The sequence below is a fragment of the Myotis lucifugus genome, unplaced genomic scaffold (genome assembly GCF_000147115.1).
Source record: "Myotis lucifugus unplaced genomic scaffold, Myoluc2.0 scaffold_557, whole genome shotgun sequence".
In the NCBI taxonomy this organism is placed as follows: domain Eukaryota; kingdom Metazoa; phylum Chordata; class Mammalia; order Chiroptera; family Vespertilionidae; genus Myotis; species Myotis lucifugus.
The window spans coordinates 443,676-460,427 of record NW_005871605.1 but is presented as its reverse complement, the minus strand read 5'-3'; the positions used below and the strand labels follow the sequence as shown (position 1 = coordinate 460,427).

The 16,752-nt window shown below is 55.8% G+C and overlaps 1 protein-coding gene and 1 long non-coding RNA gene across 2 annotated transcripts in view; one reads left to right on the top strand and one right to left on the bottom strand.

Annotated features, from left to right (window-relative positions):
- Positions 1-2,126, bottom strand: part of MRPS6 (mitochondrial ribosomal protein S6) — an 80,228-nt gene extending 78,102 nt beyond the window's left edge. The window contains exons 1-2 of the mRNA XM_023745605.1: positions 2,026-2,126; positions 1,390-1,550 (exon numbers count right to left, since the gene is read on the bottom strand). Coding sequence (XP_023601373.1) covers positions 1,390-1,550; positions 2,026-2,126 — 262 coding nt within the window. The remainder of the gene's footprint in view (positions 1-1,389; positions 1,551-2,025) is intronic.
- A 12,543-nt stretch (positions 2,127-14,669) lies between these two features.
- Positions 14,670-16,367, top strand: LOC111823564. The gene is made up of 3 exons (XR_002826617.1): positions 14,670-14,915; positions 15,662-15,919; positions 16,315-16,367. It is a non-coding gene; the product is annotated as an uncharacterized LOC111823564 (long non-coding RNA).
- The last annotated feature ends 385 nt before the right edge of the window (positions 16,368-16,752 follow it).

The following is a 16,752-nucleotide window of genomic DNA, read 5'->3' as shown; positions in this document are numbered from 1 at the left end:
CACCGATTTTTCAAATTATTTTCTTAAATGGTCCCATGGGTCTAGAAAACCAAAGGCGTTTAGAACCACATTGTCAAGTTGCAAAGAAGAGACCATTGGTTTTTTTAGAGAGAGTGGAAGGGAAAGGGGGGGGGGGAGAGAAACATCGATGTGAGAGAGACACATTGATTGGTTGCCTTCTGCATGCCCCCGACGGTGCCCGGGGATCGAACCTGCAACCCAGGTGTGTGCCCTTAGCCGGGAGTCAAACCTGAGACCCTTTGGTCCAAGGGCCAACGCTCTAACCACTGAGCAACCAGCCAGGGCAGAAGGGGCCACTTTTAATTTTTATTACAAAAGTAATTTGTAGTCCTAATAGCAAGTCAAAAATGCAAAAGACACAAAGGCAATGATAATTCTCTCTCCTTTCTCCTATTTCATCTCCTGACACAAGTACTATTTAAGGTTTAGTGTGAATCTGAACACATTCTTTTTTTTTTTTAATATATTTTATTGATTTTTTACAGAGAGGAAGAGAAGGGGATAGAGAGTTAGAAACATGGATGAGAGAGAAACATCCATCAGCTGCCTCCTGCACAACCACCACTGGGGATGTGCCCGCAACCAAGGTACATGCCCTTGACCGGAATCGAACCTGGGACCCTTCAGTCCGCAGGCCGACGCTCTATCCACTGAGCCAAACCGGTTACGGCTGAACACATTCTTTTTTTAAATTTCTTTATTGATTTATTTGAGAGAGAAAGAGGGAGAGGGGGAGAGAGAGAGAGAGAGAGAGAGAGAGAGAGAGAGAGAAGCATCGATGTGTTATTCTGCCTGTGTATGCATCGATTGCTCCTGGTATGTGTCCTGACCAGGAGCTAGCCCACAACCTTGGTGCATCAGGACGAGGCCGTAACCAACCGACCGACCAGGCCAGGGTCACATACACCATCCTCTAAGCTAATGTGAACACGCAGGTGTAGGCACATATTCATGATTTGTTCTTTTCTGGTCATTGTAAAAGAATGAATATTGCAGCATATCACTCACATTGCTCTGAATTTGCTTTTTCACTTAAGAGTAAATCATAGAACTGTTTCCCGGCCAATACATGCAAATCTTACAGTTTAACTTTTTAAATTTCGCCTGCTTTCCTGTCGCCTTCTCACCCCGAAGCTCAGAGAGGCACATGCTGTGGGGCTTGTTGGGAAGAGCTGTACGCGCTCCTCCCAGGCAACCACCCCCTTCAACTCAGCTCAGAACAACGTGTTTGTATGGTCCCTCGTTCATTCTTCAGTATTGAGATGTCACCCATTTACTTCCCAGAACTGAAGGCAAGGATCCCCTTCCGCACCCCATCCTTGTCCCGCTCACCCCCCCACACCCTCCTCCACAGGATGACCCCCTCACTGTGGCTGAAACCCCGGCCTGTGCTGTCCCCCGGCTGCACCTGCGGGAGGCTCCCACCTGGAGAGACAGGAGGGGCGGTGCCCTCGCTGCTCCCACACCCAGAGCCCAGGCTGGGGGAGATGGGGAAAGGGGGCACCTGGAGGAGCCGCCCCTGTTTCCCCCTGTGAGAAGACAAAGAGGTCACGCCCACACTGTCACGGCGGGAACAACAAACGGCTGGTGGTGTGCGTTCAGTGGCTCAGTGGACAGAGCTCGGCCTGCAGACTGCAGGGTCCCGAGTTCCATTCCGGTCAGGGCACAGGCCCGGGGTGCAGGCACAGGCCCCGGTTGGAGGGCGTGCAGGAGGCAGCCGATCAACGATCCTCTCTCATCATTTATGCTTCTCTCTCTCTCTCTCTCTCTCCCTCTCCCTTCTTCTCTGAAGTCAATAAAAATATATTTTTTTTAAAAAAGAAGATGCCTGGGGGAGTCTCGCCTCCATCTGGCAGCACTGTCCCCGCCACGGCGAGTCCCCTGAGCGGCTCCCCCTCTCACTCCGCATTCCGCTGGGGGCCTGTCCAAGGCCTTAGGCCACACACCGCACCCCCAGGCGCCTGCACCCCGTGTGAACTCGTGCCCGCCTCACATCCCGCTCACGGGCAGAGCGGGGCCCACTGCTCGGCGGGGGAGGACTTGTCGCACCACGTGCAGTGGGGCTCCCGGGCCAACATCCGCCGGGCCTGGCAGGGGCGCCCCATTCGGTCGCTGCCAAGGGACCATGCTGAGCTCCGGGACTGAACCCGCCTGGGCCAGCCTCGCTGGTGTTGCTGTAGGCCCTCCTCGGCCCCCAGGGTCACACGAGGCAGCCGGGGATTGAGTTCCCATCATGCTCAGAACAGCCCGCAGGCCCAGCACACACCAGGGGTCATACTCGTGCAAACTCAGCCGCTCCCCACGGTGCTCCCAGGGCAGGCGTGTGCTTGGCTGTTTCCGTGCTGTGCAAGGCATTCCTTCACCGATGGTTGAAAGGGAAAGAGGTGGGGAAGTGTTTTAGCAAGCGGGTGACCCATTTCTCAAACACCCACGGCCTGAACAAGTTTGAGAATCAGGGGATAAACCAGCTGATCCCAGATCCCAGATCTGCTTTCCGGGGTCAAAACTTCGCTCCCCAGCCTGGCCAGCGTGGCTCAGTGGTTGGGTGTCAACCTAGGAACCAAGAGGTCACGGTGTGATCCCCAGTCAGGGCACAGGCCCAGGTTGTGGGCTCCATCCCCAGTGTGGAGTGTGCAGGAGGCAGCCGATCCATGGTTCTCTCTCATCATTGATGTTTCTATCTCTCCCCCACTCTCCCTTCCTCTCTGAAATCAACTTTAAAAAATATGTTAAAAAACAACAATAAACTCTGCTCCCCAAGATCACATCTGGAAAGTAACCACCGCTTTATCCTTGACCTGAAGCTCAGAGGCTCTGGACGCTAGGGGTCCGGGGTGGAGTGGCCCTGGCAAATTTCTTTTAGGTGAAAAAACCCAAAGCAAAACTAACCACGCAGTCCTTCCACCCCCGCGCCCCCACCCCCTCCCCCCCGCCCCCCAATCCCTTTTCTTGGGTTTTATCAGCGGCTGCAGTGGCAGCAGCCGGGCTACCGGTGTTTTCCTAATTAGAGGAGCAGGAAGATTCCATTAAGTAAAGAACATGGTCGACTGCCCCCACCGGAAAGGCATTCAGGCGCTGCCTCCTCGCCTCCCGCCTCCTTCTCAGGACCCTGAGGTCTGCCCCGGGCTGTGCATCCGGCCTCTGGGGCTGTGACTCACGCCCACAGGGAGGAAGAGTGGGTGCTGATGGGGAACACAGCGCCGGAGGGGGGAGAAGGAGGAGGGGGCGATGAGGCAGGTGAACCGCTTCTTTTCCAAGAAAAGAAGAGAAAGGAAAAACATCCAGGCACAAGTCTGTCCTCGAGCTCACGCTGAGGACTCTGGAAGTAATCAGGGTCCGGAACCGTCCGGAAAGAATCCCGGAAAGACTCCCACCCACCCCTTAGCCTTCGGGGTGAATGGCCCAGGCTTCTGGCTTGTTTGTCTTTAAGAGGACAGATGTGTAAGATGGTACAACTGCAGGTGAACCAAGTGTCTCATAAAGTTAATCACACCTGCTCTAGGCCAGTGGTCGGCAAACTCATTAGTCAACAGAGCCAAATATCAACAGTACAATTGAAATTTCTTTTGAGAGCCAAATTTTTTAAACTTAAACTATATAAGTAGGTACATTATTATTAACTTAATTAGGGTCCTCCTAAGCTGGCCTTTGTAAAAATGTCCTCAATCTTAGGGGTTGACCTCAGCGAACGTACCCCCACTTCTTCTAACGCCACTTCTTCAAAATAGACTCGCCCAGGCCGAAAACCGACTTCTGCGCATGGGTCACAAAGTTTCAATCGCACTGTATGTGCGTGCCCACACGTGGTATTTTGTGGAAGAGCCACATTCAAGGGGCCAAAGAGCCGCATGTGGCTCGCAAGCCGCGGTTTGCCGACCACTGCTCTAGGCCCAACCATTCCATTCCCAGGTACACTTACTCCAGAGAAATGAAAGCATATGTCCACGCAAAATCATTTCAAACATGATTTCAGAGAGGAAGGGAGAGGGAGAGAGAAACATCAATGATGAGAGAGAATCGTCGATGGGCTGCCTCCCGCAGGCCCCCCACTGGGGATCGAGCCCGCAACCCAGGCATGTGCCCTGACCGGGGATGGAACCGTGACCTCCTGGTTCCTAGGCCGACACTCAACCACTGAGCCACACCAGCTGGGCCCTGGCAGCTTTATTCAGAATAACCCAAACAGCAAACAACCGGAAAGCATCGAGAGGTGAATGGACACACACACCGTGGTATACCCATACAACGGAACTGTATTCGTTCCCTACTGCCGCCGGCACAAACTACCACAAACTCAGGGGCTTGAAACAACAGGAATGGCTTCTCTTACAGTTCTGAGGTCCGAAGTCGGATCTCGGTGTCGCTGGGAGGTCGAGGTGGGGCGGGGCTGGCTCCTCCTGAAGGCTCCGGGGAATGGGAGGTCAAGGTGGGGCGGGGCTGGCTCCTCCTGAAGGCTCCGGGGAAAACGTGGCCTCGTGGCCTCGGCTCCTCCAGCGTCTGGCGGCTTTTCAACCGGCTTCGCTTTGATCTGTGGTCACGCTGCCACCTCCTCTTCTGTGAGCCAACCCCCCACCCGCCTCACCTGTGCCTGCCTCTAGGCCCCACCTGGATACCCAGGCTCCTCCCCCATATCATCTCGAGAGGTGAGCTCAGTCACACCTGCAAAGCCCTTTTGGCAACAGGCCATTCGAGGGCCCAGGGGCGCGCAGGAGGCAGCCAAGCAATGTTTCACTCTCACATCAATGTTCCTCTCTCTCTTTCTCTAAAAAAATCAATAAACATATGTTTTAAAAAACCCTGAATGCCATTGAACATGTCTCCTCTCTCACAAGAAGTGCGAAAGGACCATGTTTTTATGTATCAGTTGTTCTCACTTCTCCCCAGCATTGCACACGGGCCGGCTCACTTTCCAGGCCGCTGTCGCCATGGCCCGGGACCATTTGTCCCCCGTGCTCAGGGAAGGGCATAGGGAACATGCCCCGCTGTGTGCGAAGAGGCTTCGTGCACATCCCCCGGACCGCGGGGTCCCATTCCACCGCGGGCGTGGGTTCATCGTCACTCCCTCAGCCTGTCCCTCTTAATGGACACGTGGGCCGCGTCATCTGTGGGAAGAGAATGGCGCGCCGGCTGGCTCTGCTCCCGTGCTGAATTATTTAGGAAGTGGAGATTGAAATAAGAAATCAAGAAGAGGAGCCGGAAGCAGCCCAGAAACCCTGAGCACAGCACTGGGCGCTCCGGGGCCTCCAGGATTATCAGGTGAACATCGAACCTCGCCTTACAGACAGGAAAGCGAGGCCAGCGCACACCGCAGCCGAGTCACAGGGTTGAGACTCGAACCCAGGGCTTCCGGCCCAGAGTGGCTGCGTGTCCCTCACTCGTGAGCCCAGCGGCACCCTCTGCCCACCTGCACGGCCCGCACCCACAGGGACAGCTGTCGCCTGCCTGGCCTGTGCCCCCCGGGTCCCCTGGGGAGGACTTACGCAGGAGAGGCGGCTGGTCGGAGCCTGTGATGCGGGCACAGCGTGAGAGTGTGGGCTTCCCCGTCGTTCATCCGAGAGGAGCAGCACTTCCCCCGGAAACCGGGAGGGGATGTTCTTTGCGCCCGTGCGTCTGGGAGAAGCTCTGAGCACGTGGCTGTTAAAGTGGAAGGTGTTGGTCCTCAGTTACCCATCCTAACAGCAGGAAGCCCTGACATGGAGCAGACAAATAGAAATGAGTAGCCCTGGCCAGTGTGCCCAGTGGTTAGAGCGCCAGCCTGGGCACTGGAGGGTCTCGGGTTCGATTCTTGGTCAAGGGCACCTGGTGATGCTGCCAGAGTGATTAAAAGAATAGATGTGTAAAATGGTACAACTGCAAGTAAACGAAGTGTCTTATAAAGTTACACACCTACTCTAGGCCCAACAAGTCCATTCCCAGGTACTTACTCCATCTGGGTTGCAGGTTCTATCCCGGCCGAGGACAGGGTGCATGTGGGTGGCATCAATCCATGTGTTTCTCTTACATCGATGCCTCTCTCTCTCTCTCTCTCTTCCTCTCTCTCTCTCTCTCTCTCTCTCTCTCTCCCTCCTCCCCTCCCACTCTCTCTAAAGATCAATGGATAAAAATATCCTCAGGTGAGGATTAAAAAAAAAAGAAAGAAAAGAAAGAAACTAAAAATAATTTGCAATGCTTTCCATGATTTTCCGGCAGCAGATTCACCCTTTAATTATGTTTACCATCACTTGAGTTTCTGGAATATTCATCAATCGGGAAATGGGAAGGAGCTTGGTCGATAAGGTGCTAGGAGGAGGAGGAGGAGAGCAGCCGTTTGCATGCGCCCCTTTGTGCCAGGAATAAACTTACACCCTCCCGTGGACTCACCCCGACAGGCAGGGACCAGGGTGCGCTGCATCTGCTTCCCCAAGGCCACCCAGGGACCACGTCCAAGTCCGGACTCCACAGCCCGCCTGAGGCTGGGCCCACGTGTGGTCAACTCCACGGGAAAATCAGGTCGCATTTTATTCAACAGATCTTTTTTTTTTTTTTAATCCTCACTCAAGGATATTTTTTCCCATTGATTTCTAGAGAGAATGGAGGGAGTGAGGAGAGAAAGATGAAAGGGAGGGAGGAAGGAGAGAGAGAGAAAGAGAGAGAGAGAGAGAGAGAGAGACATCAACATGAGAGACCCATCAATTGTTGCTACCAGGGCTGGGGAACCTGCAACCAAGGAATGTGCCCTTGACTGAGAATCAAACCCACAACCCTTTGGTCTGAGGATCGGCGCTCTAACCATTGAGCAACCTGCCAGGGCTCAAAAAAATCTCTATTTATGTGCCATCTATGTATCAAATCCTGTTTGCTAGGGAACAAGGGTATAAAAATAAATGAGAGAAATATCATTCCCGGGTAGTGCACAATCCAGCAGGTGAAGATCGAAGCCAATCACACACAGTAGGTTCTCCGCAGTGTCTGCTGAGGGAGGGAGGAGCCTCGTGGTTGTGAAGCCTTCCTTGCATCAGTGTAGACCAGTGGTCGGCAAACTCATTAGTCAACAGAGCCAAATATCAGCAGGACAACGATTGAAATTTCTTTTGGGAGCCAAACTTTTTAAACTTAAACTATATAGGTAGGTACATTGTTATTAACTTAATTAGGGTACTCCTAAGGCTTAGGAAGAGCCACACTCAAGGGGCCAAAGAGCCGCATGTGGCTCGCGAGCCGCAATTTGCCGACCACGGGTGTAGCCGGTCAGGCTGGCTGTGGAAGACACCCACCGGAGTAGCCACATTCTTGATAGCGTCTCAGGGAATGTGCATTTCTTGCCAATATTGTCCTATTCTAACTCTGAGACAAAGTGTTCTGCGCCCCACTTCCCAACGCGGCTGCCAAAGAGTTCTAGCGAGGCGGAGTCTCTGAACCGGTTGTGTGTGTCGCCTCTTTGCCGAAAATGAAATATAATCACCTAGCCGTAACCACTGGTTGACACGGTATGATTAAATTCATGGTTTCTGAATGGGGATATTTGGGGTTGGAAGTCACACAAAAACCCAATTCGCCGATTCAAAAGCCTTTGGTAAGAAGAAAAGTTTATCTCTCATTAAAAAAGGAAATCTAGAGGAAGCACAGTCCGGGGCCGATTCCATCGGCTGCTCACTGCCGGCAGGGAGGGCCAGGCTCGGGACCTCCCCTGGGTCCCTCCTCCCCAGGCGGACTCGCTGTCCTCCTGCTGGCACCCCGGCCGCCATCATCCCAGCCGTCACTCACAGAGGCGGGCGTTCTGGGTGCGGATCAGGCTCATTCTTCTACCTGGGCACACAGGACTGCCCGTCCCAGCCCGCCTTGCTGTTAGCTGAGGGCATGTGACTGGGCTCTGGCCGCGGGGACGTGGACCGAAGGGATGAGCCTAGCCCGAGCGTGGCCCGCCCTCTCAGTACCTTCCACCAGAACCGCTCTGGCCGCATCACCAGGTGGAAGGAGCTGGGTCCGAGTCTGCCCGTGAGGGAGCCACTGACTCACTGAGCGAAATACAAGCGTCTGTGCGGCTGGGCCACGGAACTCGTGGGCTGGGTGTGGCGGCAGTGGGCCTGAAGCACACGCACCCCCGTTCAGACTGGGTCACATCCAGCAGGAGGAGAGGGTGGGGGGAGGCAGTCACCCCTGACCCCCCAACCCCACCCCTGGGATCAGAGCAATGAGAAGGGGGCTGGCCAGAGCACTCACTGCTGAACAACACTGTCCACCCGGGCCGGGCGGCTGGCCACCCCGAGAGAGGGGCTGGCCCCTGAGGGCCTCCCAGGGTCGCAGGGTCGCCGGGTCCCAGGGCGGAGAAGTGCAGCGAAGCCCCCGCAGGTCAGGGAGGGGCCGCCCTGGTAGTTTTCCACTCGCCGCTCACGCGCTCTCGCCCTCTTTGGTTCTTTGTCACTGGCCAGGCAGACACCCACTGGGGGAGCTCGCACGCGGGCAGATGCCACCCACAGCCCCGTGGCATGTGGCGGCGAGGTGAGGAGTTCACATACCGTTCCCTTGTTTTCCTGGGCTCCTGTGGGCACAGGCACCTCGAGCCGGGCCCACAGGCCAGAGGTGGTGCTGCCGTCCCCTCCGTCCCCCCATTCTCGCGGGGGTGCGTGGGGGGGTCACTCCAGCAGACAGTCTGCGGGAAGAGCAGACCCAGGCTATAGAGGGGAGCGCGGCCGTAGAGTGAGCCGCGTTGTCAGCGAGGGCTGCGAGGAGGAGCAGGGGTCTTTCCTGGGAAAATGGTTTCCTCAGGAGCCGGAAAACCGCTAAGTGTGAACTCTTCGGGGGGAGGGCCCAGACCCCTCATTCTGGCCACCGGGGACCCGGGCTCGGCTCGCGTGTCCTCCCCCCACCATTGCCCCCTCCTCTCGGGAGGGAGGGTTCAGACGGCCCCCAGCTGGGCGCCTCTGCAAAGACGACCTTCATCAGGACAAAGACACGCGGCTGCCAGCCGAGTGGACAGAGAGAAGAGAAGCGTTTGCTGTGAGCGTTTTCCCTTCGGGTTTCGAAAAGCGAGGGGACTTTTCATTAGCAACAGCCAGAGAACTGTCCTGCGCGTGGACGAGAGAATAGGGCCGCTGAAAGGAACCACAGAGGGGAGGGGCCCTCGGACCCCGCTGCTGCTTCTCAGCGTGTCTCCCAGAAACTGCCAAACGTCTCACAAGAGCCAGATGCTTTTAAACTGTGAGGGGCTTTTCAGAAAGGCGCCCCTTCGCCCCCGTGGTGACCAACAAGAACAAAGGCATCGGAGAGAGAGAACTGGATCCACGGGAATCCCTTCCCTGTCAGCTGCCTCCAAAGGCTGGGCCCGGCTCCTGGTGACGATGGGCTGGAGGCCACGGAGGTCCCGCCTGCCTCACCGACTGGGAGGCGTGGCGCGTGGCGGGAGGGCGCCTCTGGGCTGCGCTGGGTTCAGATGCGACTGGTCACTCCCCCGTGGGTGCCCTGGGCAGGTCCTCAGCCCCCGACGCTGAGAGTCCTCCTCTGTGAAGGGGGCGCAGCAACACGACTGCCTCATCCATCTCGGGCTGTGGAGGCTAAAAGATAAAATAAAACGCTTAGCTTGGCACCTGGAACCCTTTAAGTCAGTGGTTCTCAACCTTGGCTGCACATTAGAGTCACCTGGGAATCTTTTAAAAATCCTGATTTCTGGGCTTCATCCTCCGGAAATTCTGTTTCTTTGATACTCATGTTGTGGCCCCACCCCATACAAAGAAACAGAATTTCCAGAGGATGAGGCCCAGAAATCAGGATTTTAAAAAGATTCCCAGGTGACTCTAATGTGCAGCCAAGGTCGAGAACCGCTGCTTTAAGCACTTGTTAAAAGGGAGCGGCCATTATTATCACCAGATGGAAGAGTCAGCAAAAATGATTCACGGCCGTGCAACACAAGTGTGCAGCCTCGACGCCCACAGCACGCGGGGCCCCGCAAGGCAGCGTGCCTAGAGTGCTCACAACCCCCTTGAGCAGGATCTCGCACCCACAATCATCTCACACCCTTTCACGGTGTCGGGTCGCACGGCGCGGTGCTCAGGGACGGGGAGAAAGTGCTGGGCTGGCTGTTGTCCTCCCAAAACCCATGGAAGGAAGCCCTACCCCCAGTGTGGTTGTATCTGGAGATGGAGCTTTCAGGAGGTAGTTAAGGTTAAATGGGGTCATAAAGATGGGGTCTGAATCTGATAGGACCGGCGGACTTGCAAGAACGAGAGAATGAGGTCTCTTTCCCCAAGTTCAAGGTCAGTGTGAGGCCACGTGAGGACAGTCAGAAGGCGGCCGTCTGCAAGCCAGGAAGAGAGCCCTCCCCAGGAACGGAATGCCGGCACCTGGATCTCGGACTTCCCAGACCCCAGAGCAGCAGGAGAGATGACACTTTTTCCTTTCCCTCAACCAGAAAATTGAAGACGTGCCTCCGAAACAGAGTACCTCCTTTCTCCACTAGCCCTGCCCTGGTCCTGGGAAATGGCCACGTGTGCACACAACTTATAATGGTTCTATCTGGCTTTGAAACATACAAATAGATCAAATCCCGTGGGTGTGGTTTTTTTTTTTTAATATTTTGATATTGATTTCAGAGAGGAAGGCAGAGAGAGACAGAAACATCAATGGTGAGAGAGAATCGTTGATTGGCTGCCTCTTGTACACCCCACACTGGGGACCGAGCCCACAACCCAGGCTTGTGCCCTGACCAAGAATTGAACCGTGACCTCCCGGTTCATAGGTGGACACTCAACCGCTGAGCCATGCTGGCTGGGTTGAAATCCTGTTTTTTAGGTAAAGCAACTTTCACACAGGAAAGCCGAAGTCTGCACACCGGCTGGAGACTGTGTTTGGTGCCTGAGTCCAGCCTGAAGGCAGGGCTGTGCCAGGAGGTGGCTTCGGTGAGCTGGCGGGCAACCTGCTGGAGAGGAGAGGTTTTGTTTTCTCCTGACGTTTCTCTGCAAACGATTCATTTGTCTACAGACAGATGGGGGCATCGTTACTGGAACTGCAGTTCCCCCAGGGGTACGGTCCGTGTCCCGAGAGAGACACATTTGCAGGCAGAGGGAGAGTGAATCCTGAAACGTTCTAGTCATTTCTGCGGAAGCCGGTCGGACGGCCAGGGCTCTCCCTCCTCGCCAGCTGTGCTCTGAGCCAAGCGGCGCACACCCCTCTGGACCATCAGGGTGGTCGCACGGGCCAGAGGCAGAGGCGCTGGGCTGCGAGTCAGGAGATTCAGGGTCCAGCCCGGGAGCTCAGGGCTACCCACCGAGGGCCCATCACACGTTGTGGTCGGGTAGGAAGGAGCAGAGCCTAGAGCCAGACGGACTACCAGGTCCGGTCCCGACTCCCCTCCCCCAAGGCCACGGGACCTGGGCCAGGGGTCAGTCCTCCCCGGCCTGCGTTTCCCGGGTGGGTGGGACGGCCGAGGACAGAGCCCACACGCCATCACATGTCCCAGGTGTGTTCGCAGCCACCATTCCTGTACCTGGACCAGGGGCTATCTCAGGCGGCAGCACTGACGACCCCTTCTGATACTTCAGTGTGAAATAAAGATGCAGAGCACGTGGTATAAAATGATCGCCCAGGCCCTGGCCAGTGTGGCTCAGTGGATAGAGCGTTGGCTTCGGACTGAAGAGCCCCAGGTTCAATTCCAGTCAGGCACATGCCTGGGTTGCGGAGTCGATCCCCAGTAGGGGGCGTGTGGCTGATCAATGATTCTCTCTCATCATTGATGTTTCTCTCTCTCCCTCCCTCTCCCTTCCTTTCTGAAATCAATAAAGAAATATATATATTTAAAAAAAAATGATTGCCCAGGGCCCGGCTGGCGAGGCTCTGTGGTTGAGTGTCAACCTATGAACCAGGAGGTCACAGCTACATTCCGGTCAGGGCACATGCCCAGATTGCGGGCTTGATCCCCAGTTGGGGGGCGTGCAGGAGGCAGCCGATCCATGATTCTCTCATCACTGATGTTTCTATCTCCCTCCCCCTCTCCCTTCCTCTCTGAAATCAATAAATATATATATTAAGAATAAACATAAATAAATAACTTGATCGCCCAGGGACTTTTTCCCTATTAATAAGGGAAAGTTTCTTTTTCTTCAACTTCTTTCCCCCCCACCCCCCACCCCCGCACACTAGGCAGAGTTCTTCCCGCCCCGACCACAGACAGCCCCGTCATGCCCGTGGGCTAGAGAGATCACGTGATCGCGCCAGTCACTTCCTCTCTGGGATGCCCTGTGGCCAGATCTGCGTGCCCGCAGCGTGGAAACCGAAACAATGCTCGGAATCAGGGCCCACCGGCTTTCTCCGTGCAGGATGCTCTCTTCGGACTGTTTCTATTGCATCAGTAAACTCAGCCGCAGGATCGTCAGATGCGAACGAGGAGGGGAAGACGTTCTGAAGAGAGAGAAGGACGTTCAGAATGGCCTGTCAGCAGGGGAGGGTGCCTGGATCAGTGACATGGATCAGCTCGCCGGGCAGCTCTGAGGCCCCTGGTGAGGGAGACCAGCCAGCAGGCTGTGCTCTTCTCGGGCCACTGCCCTGTGGGAAGAACTTTCCACGGAGACCCTCGCTCGGCCTCTGACCAGCCATGAGTGTCGCTTCCGGTTGGGCGTCTACTCGGCAGTCAGCTGAGCCCAAGGGGGCATCCTTAGGGCCTGGTCTCTGTGTAACTGAATGCTGCGGGGGGGGGGGGTCCCTAGATCAGGGCTGGGGACCCTGTTTTCTGCCAAGGCCATTTGGATATTTATAGCATCGTTTGTGGGCCATGCAAAATTATCAACTGAAAAATTAGCCTGCTAGCTTTGGTCAACATTGAATTATCTCACCCCTCATGCCTTGGCAGGGCCAGACCACGTGATTTCAGGGTCTACAGGGCCCGCGGGCCGGACGTTCCCCACCCCTGCCCTGGAATGATCTGTGGGCAGCAACACCCCGAAGGTGGGGAGGGAGCGAATGAGTAATGGTCTGAGGCCAGGCCTGGGAAGACCCGCTTGGCATCAGGTGACCGTGGCCTTTCACACGACAATGAACCAGAAGTTCTATCATATTCCGTGTCTGAGACCCATGCTGCCGGACGCTGCTCCATTTTTAAAGGTCTCGTGCATGGCAATGTGGGGGGCGACTCCAGGTTGGTGCCACCTTCTATTCAGTCCTTATCACGTGCCAGGTACTGTGCTGGCGGCAGGCACACTGCATGACATCATTGTGCAGAGGACACTCCAATTCCAGACCACCAGGCCCTGTCCGAGGTCATGCGACCTCTGGGCTCGCTCCTCTGAGGTGGCCTGAAAGCACATCAGGTTTAGTTAGACGGCAAGTAACAGAAGCTCCCGACACCCCAGCTTCGACCAATGAGGGGTGTTCGTTCCCACATTAAGAAGACCAGTGGGAGCCCAGCCGGCGTGGCTCAGGGGTTGAGTGTCAACCTGTGAATCAGGAGGTCACGGTTCCATTCCCGGTCAGGGCACAGGCCCGGGCTGCAGGCTCGATCCCCAGTGTGGGGCGTGCAGGAGGCAGCCGGTCAGTGATTCTCTCATCATTGATGTTTCTGTCTCCCTCTCCCTCTCCCTTCCTCTCTGAAAGCAATAAAAATATACATATATAATAATAAAAAGGCCAAAAGGCCAGCAGCGAGCCGCCCAGGACCGGATGGCAGCCCCACACTCCCTCTAGAACCGCGTTCCCTCTGGCTTTCCGCACCCCGACCCCACGCTGTGGCCTTCGCACTCCTGGTCCCCTCACCGTCACAGGTGGCAGCTCTGCCTCCAGCACGGAGCCCGCATTCCAGGCCGAGGACAGAGGATGAAGGTGCCAGTTTATTCCTCGAACTCCACCTTATTTTCTCTGTCCCCTTTCCAAGAGATTTCGGGGAAGCCCTGCCCCACACCCTGGCGCCACCTCTAGCTAAACTAGAGAATGTTAGCTGGGTCCATGGCCTCCCTGAGAAACACGCTGTTCGGCCTCAGAGCCTCCGTCGCCCCCTAAACCCTAACAACCACTGATGCTTTCAGTGCCTCCATAGGTTTGCCTTTTCCCGGAGGTCACACAGTCAGCATCACACCCTCCGCAGCCTTCCCACGTTGGTTTCTGTCGCGTAGAAACATGCCCTGAAGATTCCTCCATGGCTTTTTAGGGCTGGATACCCATTTCTTTGTCCCGTGGAGCGGTCCCCCCAGCTCTGGGCGGACCATCGCCTGCTGGAGGACAGCGCTGCCCCGTGCTGGGCAGCGACGAAGACAGCGCTGCGACCCGCGGGCAGGCTTCTGTATGGACGTCAGTTCTCGGCGCCTTCGGGTACCTGCCGAGGAGGGCGGCAGCCGCCCGGGGGATGAGAGGACATTTCCTGCTCCAAGGAGCGGCCACGTGACTTCCAAGAGGCTGCTCCGTCCCGCATCCCCGCCCAAGATGGCCCAGGCCTCCTGCGGCTCCGCATCCTCGCCAGCACCTGGTGCTGGCCGCGTCCTGAATGTCAGCTTAATCCTCCGGCAGGTCTTTAATGCGTTCACCCAGTACACGGCTGACGTCGCACACAAGACAGTCGGTCTCTGAGGAGTGCAGAGGTCGCAATCCCTGCAGGTGAGGTTGCAGGCGGAAAGTTTTGGGACGCCCGCATCCCTGTGAGCGATGGTCGGGAACTTGACCAGCCTCTGACTCACCGGAGACAGTGCTGCAGCGGGCGGGGAGGGAGGCAGGGCGCGCCTCGCCTGCCGCCTGCCTCGGGGTGTCTGATTCAGAAGGTCTGGGATGGGGCCCAAGAATTTGCATTTCTAAGAAGTTTCCTGCCTCCGGGCTGCTACTGCAGCGGCTCAGGGGCCACACCTGGAGAATCACTGTTCCAGATGCTTCTCGGTAAAGGAAAAACGCCAAATGGGGCTGCCACACCCTCCCTCCGATGCAGGAGACATCACCACCACCTCCACGTAAGGCTCCATCTGGAGGCCCCTGGGTACCCGAACCCAAGGGAGAGTGGGGGGGGGGGGTGTCACAGCTCCCGAGGAGGCTGTGCGGCTGCAGGGCCGTTTGTGTTCGGGGGGCGGGGGTGGGGGGGGTGTCACTGCTGTCCGCCGGAACAGACTTTGCGGAGTGAACCAGATCATTTTAACAGCGGTTCTCAACCTTCTGGCCCTTTAAACACAGTTCCTCATGTTGTGGCCCAACCATAAAATCATTTTCGTTGCTACTTCATAACTGTCATGTTGCTACTGTTCTGAATCGTAATGTAAATATCTGATATGCAGGATGGTCTTAGGCGGCCCCTGTGAAAAGGTCGTTCAACCGCCAAAGGGGTCGTGACCCACAGGTTGAGAACCGCTGGTTAAAATGTAAAAGTTTAAAAAGCTCACTTTGTCCTAAAATAAGCCATCTAGATCCACTCCAAAGTCCCTGAAATGGACCCGTGTTCCACTGGACCCCGAGCGGCATTGGCCGCCTGTCAGTGTGGGTCCCGGGACAGCGCACACGCCAGAGCGGCGATCTCGGGGGACCAGGCCCCTCGGGCTCGGCGACCGCGGGTGCCTGGGTCCGCGCACGAACACGCAAGTCCACGCGCATCCGCGTGTCAGAGCCTGAACAGGAAGTCCGGCCCAGCTGCTTCTTTATCACTTAGAAGCTGTTTGCTTCAGAAAAATGAGAAATTCAACAAGAGCGTTTTGTTGCTTTTCTTTAGCGTTTATCAGCGTGCTGCAATCGCACAGACTGAAGGCCAAATTCTTCCCAGAAGACGCACAGCACCGACTCCGTGTTGTTCTAGGGCCGATGAGGGGCCGGAAGTGCAAAAGGACAAGACGCACAGATCCATCAGCAGCATCAGAACGTGAAGGAGGCCCTGCGTCCTGTGGTGCAGACTTTCCCTGAAACAGACTCGCAATTACACAACCTCACACGGGAATCAACGGCAAGGAGCGCCTCCCTCTCCACTCCACAGGTGTGTGAGGGCCTGGAAACAGGGGGGGGTTCTCACAGCACGCGCCCACACCCTCGGGCGGGTCAGGGTTGCCCGGGAGGCAGACGCAACACAGATTCCTGGCTCTGGCTCCCACATATGTGGGAGGTGATTAGGAGCCCAAACATTTGCAATTGAAACAGGTGCCCTTGCCTGGCCGATGTGGCTCAGTGGTTGAGCATCGACCTTTGAACCAGGAGATCACGGTTTGATTCCCAGTCGGGGCACATGCCCAGGTTTCAGGCTCGATCCCCAGTAGGGGGGGGGGGGTGCAAGAGGCAGCTGATCAATGATTCTCTCTCATCACTGATGTTTTGATCTCTCTCTCCCTCTCCCTTCCTCTCCGAAATCAATAAAAAATATAATTTTTTTAAAAGAAAGAAAAGCCCTGACCGGTTTTGCTCACTGGATAGAGTGTCGGCCTGCGGACTGAAGGGTCCCAGGTTCGATTCCGGCCAAGGGCATGTACCTGGGTTGTGAGCACATCCCCAGTAGGGAGCGTGCAGGAGGCAGCTGAATCAATGTTTCTCTCTCATTGATGTTTCTAACTATCTCTCTCCCTTCCTCTCTGTAAAAAATCAATAAAATTTATTTTAAAAAAATAAAAAAGAAAGAAAGAAAGAGAAACAGGTGCCCTGATTTCGATGCAGGTGGGGTGTTCCCAGACTGTGTAGAAGGAGACACTGCTCAGAAGACACAACCCCAGCCCTTGAACGTGGTAGATTTTTCCTTAAAGACAACTTCATTTTTTACTTTACCGGTTGCACCCGGTTGGGTGAGCCTGCTTGAGGCAGGTAGCAGGGGGCTGGGACAGA